This window comes from Pleuronectes platessa, chromosome 3 (genome assembly GCF_947347685.1).
Source record: "Pleuronectes platessa chromosome 3, fPlePla1.1, whole genome shotgun sequence".
Classification (NCBI taxonomy): Eukaryota; Metazoa; Chordata; class Actinopteri; order Pleuronectiformes; family Pleuronectidae; genus Pleuronectes; species Pleuronectes platessa.
The window spans coordinates 30,501,642-30,514,272 of NC_070628.1; the positions used below are offsets into that span (position 1 = coordinate 30,501,642).

The 12,631-nt window shown below is 41.6% G+C and overlaps 1 protein-coding gene and 1 non-coding gene across 2 annotated transcripts; both read left to right on the plus strand.

The window, feature by feature from the left end:
- Positions 1-1,156: 1,156 nt before the first annotated feature.
- On the plus strand, positions 1,157-12,335 carry LOC128436503 (fibrinogen-like protein 1). Its single transcript, XM_053418228.1, has 10 exons — positions 1,157-1,214; positions 1,349-1,525; positions 5,150-5,216; positions 7,182-7,269; positions 8,083-8,251; positions 9,078-9,237; positions 9,329-9,426; positions 9,526-9,614; positions 11,672-11,874; positions 11,954-12,335. The coding sequence occupies exons 1-10, from the start codon at positions 1,157-1,159 to the stop codon at positions 12,177-12,179; spliced, it is 1,335 nt and encodes a 444-aa protein (XP_053274203.1). The 3' UTR covers positions 12,180-12,335.
- Positions 5,444-5,534, plus strand: trnar-ucu (transfer RNA arginine (anticodon UCU)). The gene is given in 2 exon segments: positions 5,444-5,480; positions 5,499-5,534. It is a non-coding gene; the product is annotated as a tRNA-Arg (tRNA).
- Positions 12,336-12,631: the final 296 nt, after the last annotated feature.

Here is a 12,631-nt window from a genome sequence, read left to right on the forward strand (position 1 = left end):
TCACATCCTAGGTATACCTGTTAGTCCTTCACCACAGATAGCTATTTTTGGGGTGCCTCCTGATGAACTTGTAACCACATCACTGCAGGAAAATGTCATAGCTTTTGCATCCTTGATTGCACGTAGAAAAATTCTTCTCTTATGGAAATCTTCCCAGCCACCTTCCTTCAAATCCTGGCTAAATGATTTATTATTTCTATTGAAACTGGAGAGAATATCAAATTCAGCCTTAGAGGCCGCCCTGAGAAGTTTTATTCGCACTGGAAATCACTTCTAGATTATGTCGATAAACTCCCTGCCACTGAAACGTCCCCCTGATCCTTTGTTCACACCTTGAAAAGTCCACCGACCCCCACCCCATTTGATATGACTCTTTGTACTCAACCTGACCCAGGAATAGTGGGCTGATCAGTTGAGCACGCAGAGACGCAGGCAGCAAACAACTTATATTACACCCCCCTTCTTTATCTATTTTATTTTATTTTATTTATTTTTATTACCTTATTATTTTATTATTGTTATTGTTTATTATTTATTTATCTATTTCTGTATGTCGTGTTATATAAAACCGATCTGGTATATTATACTGTTGTTAAAATGTTTGAAGATCTCTGGGATGAGTGGGATGGGCATGGGGTTATACAAAATGGAAATGAAACTGTCTTTGATTGTATTGTCTACTACAAATGTGAAATCAATAAAAATGTTTGTAAAAAAAAAAAAAAAAGATAAATAATGAAGCAAAACCAACATACCTCGAATATTAAGACCCATTCTAAACAACACCCACGCACACACTGATAGTAAAGCGCACACATTCCCTCCCACTGACGGAGCAACACACACACAATTTCGTGGACTGACTGAACAGGGGAGGTAAAAATTGAGGATTGAAGCCATCCCCACTAGACGGGAGGATGCAAAGTCAGTGATCAAGTGGCTACAAAAGGACTTGATCCCCCGTTACGGGGTTCCACGGTTCATTCGCTCAGACAATGGCACACACTTTAACAACACACACCTAAGAGAGGTAGAGGCTGCCTTGGGCATACACCACAAGTTTGGCTCAGTGTATCATCCACAGTCACAAGGCCTTGTAGAAAGAGCCAATCAAACGTTGAAAACCAAAATTGCGAAGGTTTGTGCAGACACTAAGATGACATGGGTTGAAGCCCTGCCATTGGTGTTGATGACAATAAGGTCATCCCCAGGCGGTAAGACACACCTGTCGCCACATGAGTTGTTGTTATGCCTGGTCCACCCAGGGATGGAGGTCACGTGCCACCCCTGGATTTACTTAAAATTGAAATGTCAAGTTATATGAAGGTTTTAACTGCTGTTACTGTAGCTCTCTCCAATCAGGTCTCCAGGGCCCTGGCGACTGATCCGGAGGAAGCTGCAGGACCGAAGGTAAAAGTTGGTGACTGGGTAAGAGTCAAGGTTCACAAGAGAAAGTGGCCAGAACCCAGGTGGACTGGACCGTACGAGGTGAAGGAAGTTACTTCACACTCGGCCCAGGTCAAAGGTAAATCAGGCGTTCCTTGGCACCACCTGACACATTGTACCCCAGCACCTTCACCTTCCCGCCCATTGGCTGACATAAGAACTAATTTGAAAAATGGAGAGGGTATAAGTTGTACCTGTGTTACTCCTGGACTGCCATGGAGTCCTGTGCTTCTTCTGGTCGTAAAATTACTCCCAAGATTAAGACGTGCACAGCAGAGGATGAAAAGGGGGAGGGCCAGAAGCCTTACAGCTTACAACTGGCGTTAAGATCACAAAGAGGCGTAGTTGTTTGTTTCTATGTAGTTTGTTTGTTTGTTTGAATATGGCTTCATTCAGAAGTAAAGAATTCCAAACTGAATTGTTAAAATTACACTTTTTGGCACAAATTTGTTGTTTCAGATATTTCCAATACATCTAATCTATTAGAGGAAAGGAGAAAGGTTTTGGCCTCAAAAGTTCTACGTAAAGAGGAATCATTTAATATCTTATTTGATTTTTTACCTGACACAGCAGGGCTAATAGTGAAGACCATTTTAATACTCCACAAGTTACTAATTTGATTCCTAATATAAATTCAAGGATGAGTGATTCACTACATCACATCAAGGGGTCCTTTTAAAGCCCATCTCTAAGTACAGTTAATGTGAAATGTTTTTTTCTTTTCTTTCTCTGTTTGTATTATATTTAAGCCACTTACACCCATACAAAAGTTTCATCTACAACTGTGGCCTTGTGAGAATGAGATAACAATGTTTTTTGTTTTTAGTCTGGAGAAGTTGCTGCTCCGATGCAATGAGCCCAGTGAAAGTTAGATAACAGCTGATCTGTTCTGCAGTGCTCAGGTTTGATGAGAAGGGAAATCTAGCTCTTCTCTTTGGATGTTGAAATGCTGTTTTATTGACTTTTATTAATTTTGTTTTGCTGGCTGTGATTCTTTTAATCACAGCTATGTTTTGACGTTTTTATATTAATTGAATTGTTTGTTTTTACATTTTTGTTTTGCTTGCTGTGATTCTTTTAATCACAGCTATGTTTTGACATAAAGCGCTCCAGTTCCCCAAGCAAGCACACAGAACTTGGGACACACTATAACTGATACAGCCTGAAGTGCTAGCAACCTCTCAGAGCTACACCACACCCCCTCTCACACACTGATAAAGATCCTCTCGGCGGGACCTGTGAACCGACGCCGGAGTTTTTTCCTTATGTTTTCTATTTTTCTATTCATTTTAAGCATTTAACAGAGTCCACAGTGTTAGAGTTTGATTTTGTTTCTTGTTTTACATTTTCTCTCTAAATCCACAGTATCATGCATGTGTTTTAATTAAATAATAAGGGAAAAATGGAACCAAGTCAAACACCTTGGCATCCTTTCAGACACCCTGGGTTATGTGGGTTTAGGGGGACAGTACTGTTTTTCACCTTTATCGCTTTACTGATTGCATTTCCTCTACTATGGTTTAAAAAAGAAAGGAGGTGTTTGCGCTATGATAGGTGCACAATGTTGTACGTTCATCCCCAACAAACACAGCCCCAGACGGAACATTATCTAAAGCACTCCATAGACTGCACTCACTCTCTGTGGAAATGAAGGAACACTCTGGCTTGAACCATGGGATGATTTTATGACTAAATTCTTTGGCAAATGGTCTAAACTGGTTGCGGCCTTCATACTATCTGTCGCAGTGTTCATAGCCCTGTTCGCCATCTGCGGATGTTGTTGTATTCCCTGCATTCGAGCCCTGTGCATCAGTGTCATAGACTCTGCGATACAAAAGAATGACACTGAACGTGCATTACAACTGCCTATGCTAGCTCACTCTGAGGAGACAAGGGACATAAGAGACTGCGTTTCTTATGATTTTTGCTCAGATGATGACAACTGACCAGATATTGACCATGCCTTTGCTCTTGCGTTACAGAATGTCCCCTCAGTCGCTCTGACCCCTGATTAGTCACATAGCCCCAAATGGTAATGTATGGACCCATTCTGGACATGGTTTTGACCCAAATTGGCCCTTTTTGAGTGTATACAGCCCCTCTTTTTGACTCAGACACAGGGTCAGGCCCAGGGCACGACCACAGAAAGGGACAAAACAAGACACCAGCCGTTAGCAACTGACTGGTAACCAGGCACATGAGCAGGTGTCAATCTGAGTGTCAATCTCACTGCAAAATACAATTCGGAAAAAAGTGTGTGATGGAAATTTATCTTGAGATATGAAATACTGATATTCTCACACTGGAGATGCCGGTGAGAAAAAGATATGAAATCCTCCTCTGTGTCTTATCTTCTGGGTCAGTCCGCAGTAGCAAACTCCCTGTTTGCCAAGGCCACAGTAGTGGGAAACCTGGTCGGTTGAATTTTCCCTTACAAGTGATACTGTGGACTTGAAAGGGAGCTTCTTCTCGACACAAGTTTTGATGGCTGTGATTTTTCTGATCACAGCTATGTTTTGACGTTTTTATTTTTGGGTTTTAGTGAGTATAGGTTTCTTTTTGATTTTATTTGTGGTGTTGTGTTTTTTTGCTCATGGCTTTAGTTGGGTTTGTTTTTCTGCCTTGCCCTTTTCTGCCCTTTGCCTTCCACGTGTTGTCCACACCTATCAGGTGTGGACAACACGGGGAACTTATTGATATACACCACATACATTACACATAGATGTATTGACATACACCACATACATTCCTTTGGCCTTTTTATTACACTCTGTAGAACAGTCAACACTTTGTACCACACATCCCATCTCCCTGTTTCAATTCACACACACACAAAGTAGAACACCAACAGCAGATAATGAGCAGACCTTGGCCTAAAATCTCTCCCACACAACACACTAAGGCAGCTGCGTTGAGACAGGAACATTATGACCTCTGGTAACCACGACAACGGAGTGCACGTACGATATCTTCATCACGCGACATTCCAAGAGGATGAGGCACTGTCCCGTCTAGATGCAGCGGCCTCCATCTAGTTTTGACCAATCCAAGAAGAACCCCTGTCACGCCCAATATATCAATATATAACCTATGTGCGCACTCTGTTTAAGCGCCTCTTTTCCTGTGCAGCCTGCTGCGTAGAACTAGAGACCCATGCATGTTCAATTGCTGGACACCGCGTTTTCCCTAACCTGTGACCTCTTAATAAACTTGCTTAATTTCAACTTCAGAACGACGACTCCTCTCCTTTGATTTCCACCCGCAACACTTCCCAACTTTTTAGCTAACCCTAACCCTAATACATGTATACATACAACATATAATAGTAATTCCAACAATGAACATGCATAGCTATAAATAAACATTGAATGAAAATAAATGTTGGCAACTCCAGTAACTACTTGAAAGGGAATTTAGATAGATAGATCACTACACTGGTGGCACAACATTTAACAGCTTTAAGCAGCACTCTATGTCTCCATTCAGAATGCCATGGTTGTGTGCCAAAACGAAGGTCAAACAAAAGCTCCTCAATACAAGTTTATATCTGTGTATATATATAAAAACTCTAACGTAACGTACGTTATTTAACGTACTCCTGATTGCGTTAACCTATTTGACCAGATTCGCCCATTTAGTCAATGCACTCTGTGCTTGGCTGGGACATTAAATCCGCATGGTTTTATTTTGTCAAACTTGGTAGCATCACAATCGGCTTGCGCGCTGCTCACCCGCAGACTGAACACGATCGGCGGGGCCCGGGGGCTCACGTAAGGGGCTCCCGCGCTGGGTCACGGTCCGCGGGGATCTTGCACATACCGTGCAGAGCAAACGAGGATGTCGCGTGCGCAATCGTGCGCTTCCTATATCCGCTACGACCGGATATGTGAAGTGGGACAATTGCAGGGACTGAAAGTGCCTCCAATTGTACTCACGTCCAACCCGTGCTCTGATCACCCCCGGGATCATATTGAATAATTACAACTAACGTACTAACGGCTCCGTGGCGCAATGGATAGCGCATTGGACTTCTAGTCATGCATTGAGTTGGCATTCAAAGGTTGTGGGTTCGAGTCCCACCGGAGTCGCAATAGTTTTGGATTTTCATTCTAACAATAGGTTATGTAAATGCAACGCCAAGCACTCCAATTATTAATCTTGTGTGGCCATCTGATCAGGCGTGCTAACTAATATTCCAGCTCAGACACTAATTTATTTATTTTGTATCCAATGTTTATGTACTTCAATCAGTCAATCAATCAAATTTTATTTGTATAGCCCATATTTACAAATCCTAATTTGTCTCAAAGGGCTTTAACAGGGTGTGACATCCTCTGTCCTTAACCCTCAACAAGGCTAAGGACAAAACTACTAAAGCTCGTAAACTTAAATGTTTATTGTGCATTAAAGGTTCTGTGGGGAAGAATTGAATTACATCTAAGGCGTATAGAACAAACTAGTAGAATGAATAGTTGTTAGATGAGGAGCCTACAATAAAAAATTATGCAGTTACTGGTTAATGCAGAACTCTACAGGCAATAACACAACAAAAATGTGTTTCATGTACTGGTCAAGTTTGAGATTTGGGTCTATTTAGGTTTGATGTTTTCTTTCACTCTTATGGAAAGAAAACATGAAAACCAACACCATGCATGAAAACATGCATGGTGTTGGTTTTACACTCTGTCTGTTTGTATCAGTAGATTTCTCTTAAATGCACCACTCAAGCTTATCTGCATATTTAAACATAACATTTCTTGATGTAATTCCTTAGCTGGGGAAGTTCGGTGGTGATGTGTTTTAGTGTTAAAAAAAAAATTCCTATTCACCCACAGGGCCAATGGGTTAACGCATAATTTGCATATCGATGTGGCGATTGTGATGACATCATTATATACAAATTAGACTATATTCACTTGTAGTGTCTCCCTATTTGTTTTTGTGTTTTGGCTAATTAGCTGTAAACTCGAGGCCCCGATAGCTTAGGCCTTTGTTCATCACCACTCACCTCCACACAAGACTAGAAAAACCACCACAGCTGGGACAGGAGATGGCAGGTGCTGCTTGTCTGATGTGACTGTGATGACTGTGTGCTCACCACTGTGCAGGAGACCTGGAGGGAGGGAAGGGAGGGATATTAAATTTTTTTATTTAGACAATCAATATATTTGTTTTACAGGGAAGCTGTGTGCAAACAGGAATTATTATATTACTAACCCTAACCCTTAATATAGAAACATGTAGATGCAACATAGTAGACTCTGTGGGAAAAGACCCACCGGTGAAGTTGATATAAAAGTCTCATTGTAAGGTAACAAAAATAAAAGGATATTAGTTTCAGATGATTATGAACTAATTACAGTGTAATTATTAATATGATATGAAATTCTACCCACTGGACCTGTAAACTATTTAATTATGTATTGATATGAGCGTATGTTTATTTATGTCCTTATAAAAACAGCGATGAATATGTCATGTTTATGAACACATGTTTCATTGGTATCAGAGTTTTTTTGTTGTCTTTCTGAGGTTCAAAATAAACCAATGTCTATTAACTCCAACCACTAGATGGAGGCTACTTCACAAAAAGTCAGACTATGTGCGTTCTAATAATCTCCAGCTATACAGAGTCATGGTGAGAACGAGCAGTGAAGTGATATTGCAACATCCAACAGCCAAACAGGACATAGGAGAGAGGAGGGGTATCAGTGAGACACATAAGAGTGTGGCAGTTTGATTCAGTTACTGATTGGATCGTTGATTATGGGAACTCCGAGGACATCGGTGGCCCTTCTTCTTCAGCTGGCTGCATGCATGGCCGTAAGAAAATCAAAAATCTCAGTATATCATCGCACATTCTGTGATTTCTAAGCATTTCTAAGAATAGTTTTTGTTAATTATGATTATTTTGAGATATTTGTCTGGAAGAGAGGGGACTGGAATTTATTTTGTGGTGGTCACCTAACTTGAGTGAGTAATCCACAGATTTCAGAGACTAGTTTTTGATAGAGAGTAGTTGTGCTCCTTATTTTTCAACATTAAGACAGCATGAGACAAGCCATACATGGGAGGACCATGTTGTGTGCATTGGATACACTGTAGCTTCTTGGATTCAGGGTGATGGCTCTGTCTCTATAATCACTGCTCTTAATAGTTCAGCGTGTTACCTGGCTGCCTCCTGTCCTAACAATGCATACATGATGAAAACATGTTCAGTAGCTCTAATCTAGTGCAGAGTTGGGTATGCTAACTGATCAAATTGAATATTGACTCTCTAGAACAGTGGAAGAATGGATCACTTGAGGATGTGATATAAACCTTTTAAAAAAAACGTCATCTATACCATGCCTTTTTTTATATTGATAGTAGCTTCTCTTCTATTTGAAAAGCAATCCTTCAAATAAAAATATGAGTATCATTTAATCACCCACTTTTCCTGACTCGCTGAGAGTATATATGATAATATAAAGAAGTATTTACAGTAATGCACATCCACAATATGCCAAGCAAGTAAAACATGCATCATTTATTCTTTCCATAAGGGGTGAAGGATTTAACTTGTTAGAGTCAGGACCAGTCGAGAAAGTACTAAGTTTAAATTCTCACTCGACTTCTCTTTTTGTCTCTATCCAGGCCCCGGTGCCGTGTGAGGACAAGGTGGTCAGTTTGAAAGTGGAGATCCAGGGTCTGGTGAACGTCATCAATGACCAGCACCGCTACATCCAGGAGCTTCACAACAGCCAGGCCCAGCAGCTGGAGAACATTCCCAACTTACACCTGGGTCCCGAGAACCTGTACAGAGGTAGGGTTAGATTTCTATGAGAGATACGTTTGTGTCTGCGCATCATTAGCTACTTTCAGACATGCACTGAATTTCAGATAATCTCTGGACGTTCTCCAGAGGGGCTGCACTTTGCTCAGGAGGTTGATAGGTTCATTCATTAGCCAGAAGATCGGCAGTTCCATCCCCATCTCCCCCGTTCCGTGTAATGAAGTGTCCTTGGGCAAGATAATGATCCCCCAAATTGCCCCTGTAGGCTTGATCTGTGAAAGTGCTGCACATTGATGCACTGTATATATAAGTGAATGGTAAAACTGTACTATAAAGCGCTTTGAGTAATTATCAAGACTAGAAAAGCGCTTTACAAATACAGAAGAAATACAGACGAAAAAACAAAAATATCAGAGTGAGAGCTTCTGGACTTTCTACGACCCTGGTAAAAGGGACAGATACAAAACTGAAAAAATACACATAGAGAATACAAATAGTTGGTGAACGAGGTGTAGCATTTTGCATTATTTAGCACTTATAAAACACTTATTTTCCAGTGGAGTTGGTGGATACCAAAAGGGAGAGAATATGACTTATGCAGGGAAGCCACACGAAAGCTTATCTTGTTCTGTGCCGACTGGATTTTAATAAGCTGCTGTAAGTTAGCTGAAAAACTTTTAAAGGAAATAACTCATGTTTCCAAGAAAAACTGAATGAAAATAAAACCATATTTGCAAATCATAATGGAGCAAACATTTATCAAGCAGCAAATCAGTAGTTTGTGGTGATGACCCTCCAGTTTCGACCTGTGGCGAATATTTCACCTTGTAAAGATTACGTTTGTGTCTATACAAAGACTGTTCTGAGGTGTTTGCAGACGGTAACGTGGCCAGTGGGCTCTATGTGATCCTCCCTGACGGCTCTCCATCTGCTCTGAGTGTTTACTGTGACATGAGCAATGGAGGAGGATGGACCGTCTTTCAGAGGAGGAGAGACGGCAAAGAGATCTTTGACAGGTGTGTTTGTGTGTCAACTTTTCAAATATAGAAATTAATATGTTGCACGTGTCAAGAAATCTGACAATGCAAATGTGTCCACTGTATGCAGAGAATGGGTGGAGTATAAACACGGATTTGGAGACCTCTACTCCCCCGATGGAGAATTCTGGCTGGGAAATGAACCTCTACACTATCTCACCTCCCAAGGTGTGTGTACCTGTATGCGTGTGTGTGTGTGTACACATTAGTGTTTGGACGATATATCAAGCCTAATCTGATGGTTACCAATGAAACTGTGTCTTCTAGGAAACTACGACCTACACATTGACATGGAGGACTTTGAGGGAAATCAACGCTTTGCAGAGTACAAGAACTTCAAAGTGGACAATGAAAAGGTAACAATGAGAAAGGAAATGGCCTTCCTTATGTGCTATGGGTGAGGGTTGTCACTGCAAAATAAGGTTGATAAGATGCAAGCTTTTTTCACTCGCTTAGGTGGAAATTAAATTTTGCATAATGGATTAATTCTGTACTATTAATCGTATCCTGTCCTTTAGTAATCCACTGCACACTTCTCCTGTACAGCCTGTAACAGCTATGTATTTAACCTTGTCACCTCTTCTTTTCCCATAACAGCAGATGTGTTATTTAGACTAGTTACTTTGTATTTTATGTTCTTTGCTATGGAGATAGCAGCAATGATGTCTGGCTCTAGGTCTGCCAGCTGTGTTCCATATCTTTTATTCACCACTCAGCCTTTTCGGTATCTCCTAATTTATTCATACGTCTACATCTCACTGCTCTTTCATTTTCCTCTCAACACTTATCCTATTATCACTATCATGCTCAGTCCCCATCTCTTATTTTCTCGTCATCAATCTCACTCCCCTTGTTTGCATATTTTTATGTAATTTATAATCACTATCAATCCATCAATCATTTTATTTGTATAGCCCATATTCACAAATCAAAAATTTGTCGCATTGAGCTTTAACAGGGTGTAACATCCTCTGCCCTTAACCCTCAATAAGAATTAGGAAAAACTACAAAAAAAAAATCCTTTAATCAATCATTCAATCAATCAATCAAATTTTATTTGTATAGCCCATATTCACAAATTACAATTCATCTCATAGGGCTTTAACAGGGTGTGACATCCTCTGTCCTTAACCCTCAGCAAGAGTAAGGAAAAACTCCTAAAAACCCTTTTAACAGGGTAAAAATACGTAGAAACCTCAGAGAGCCACATGTGAGGGATCCCTCTCCCAAGACGGACAGAAGTGCAATAGATGCCACGTGTAGGAGAACATCATTGTTGGGTTAGGGAACGGGCCAGAGAAAACTACTGTGTCCGACATCGTTTTTGCGAAAGCACACACCAACTCAACATTCACTTTAGTGACCTCCGACATGCGAAGCCGGGAGTCATTGCTGCCGACGTGAATTACGATTTTATTGTATTTACGTTTAGTTTTAGCCAGCAGCTTTAGTTTATATGTCGCCGGCTCTGGCCCCTGGGATACAGTTGACTATGGTCGCTGGTGTCGCTAACCTGACGTTTCTCAGAACCGAGTCGCCAATAATCAGAGTTTGTTTATCAGCGGGTGCCTCGCTGAGTGGAGCGAATCTATTTGAAACGTGAGCTGGTGGCTCTTTAATCGTGGGCTTTTTAAGTCTAGCACTATGCCCCCTCCGGGTCGTCACCCAGCTGCCCTGGGCTCCCGGCTGCACGGGACTAGTCAGGGGGCTGCTCGTTAAGGCTAAGCTACGTGCTAAACAACAACATTACTCCGCGGCTAGCGGGAGCCGGCTAACTACATCTAACGGAGTTTCTAGGCTGCGGAGCCGAGCTTCTAAGTAGCTAAGCCTCGCCTCCATCGCTATCAACACACTACATTTATTACATGTACCACTCCTGTTAAGGGAGGCAGAGGAGTAAGTAAACATGAGACACTCGGAGCAAGAGAGAGCAGTGGAGCAACAGGGAGAGAGAGAAGACATCGCTGCTATAGAGCTACGAGGTTGAGCTCAAACAGAACACAGAATCACTAAGCACGATAGAGTAAGGGTTGGTATGTGCGAGTGTTTAACTACAGACCGGTGATTTTAGCCGTAGTGCTACAAAGAAACAGCTGTGTTTAGCAGCGGAGCTAATTCACAGAGCGACCACCACCAGTGGCAAGAAAACAGGAAATGACGCAGACGCATACCGTAATGACGTCACGAACAGGCAGCCTATTTAACAGGGGAAAAAACACATGTGAGGGATCCCCCACTCAGGACGGACAGGAGTGCAATAGATGCCAGATGCTACATATTACTCTACTCAAAACAATCCTTACAATGCTTTCTATGAAGATTGAATTTCACTCCGGATAAAAGTGTCAGTGTAAATACACTCTGACTCACCGAAGATTATTTCAGAGCGTTTTTCTCCTCTTTCCACTCAAAGGACGAGTACCAGATACATTTGGGAGAGTACACTGGGAATGCAGGGGACGCGCTGGTTGATGTTCACACTCCCCCCTCTGCTGGGCAGAAATGGACAGGACCAAGTGGGGTCAAATTCAGTACCTTTGATCAGACGAACAGCGATCAGGAAAATAGCGACGCCCAGTGTATCAGACACAGCAAGTCAGGCTGGTGGTTTAGCAGGTAATGAACACACTCTTCAGTGTTACTCAGTTCTCAAATAACATGTATTCAACTTGTGTTTCCTTTTTTATCATTACAGGTGTGATTCAGGGAATCTAAACGGCCATTACTACAAAGGGCCCTCCCAAGCCATGGCTGAGGACGAGGTGGTGTGGTATACATGGCACGGTTGGTGGTACTCCATCAAATCTGTAGTCATGATGGTGCGAGCTGCTGAACTCAAGCATCCACTGCCAGTCATCGCTCCTTTACTTGGGCAACTTGACAGCATAGGCAGTGATGTTGACGCTGCTCGTGGCCAATAGGCTGAAAACAAGTGAGGAAGCTGCGTGGTTTATCTTTTCACATTTCTTACAGGTTACAAACTGGGTGAAGACAGTGACATGCCCACTTATGACTGCTGTTTGACTTTGACCATTGTATTAATTTCATAATTTGAAATAAAATAATGTTGATTTTAACTTGTATTATATTTATTCTGTGTACAAAGTACAATATAACATATTCCACTGAGGCATTTTGGTAACAAACAACAAAACAATGTGATAATGTTTTTCTTCTTATAAACTGCATATTTGGCTCTGAGACTGTATGGGTGTCTGAACTGGCCTGCTCAGATTGAACTTTAAGGGGTGAATACATGCCACATAGTAGCTTAGGTTAGAGTTTGTGCAAAGCTTACATGGAGAGACATTCATTCAAAGGTTCAATAAGGTCCCTTCTTCCGGTTTGCCAACAGAAGGACAAGTACCAGGAC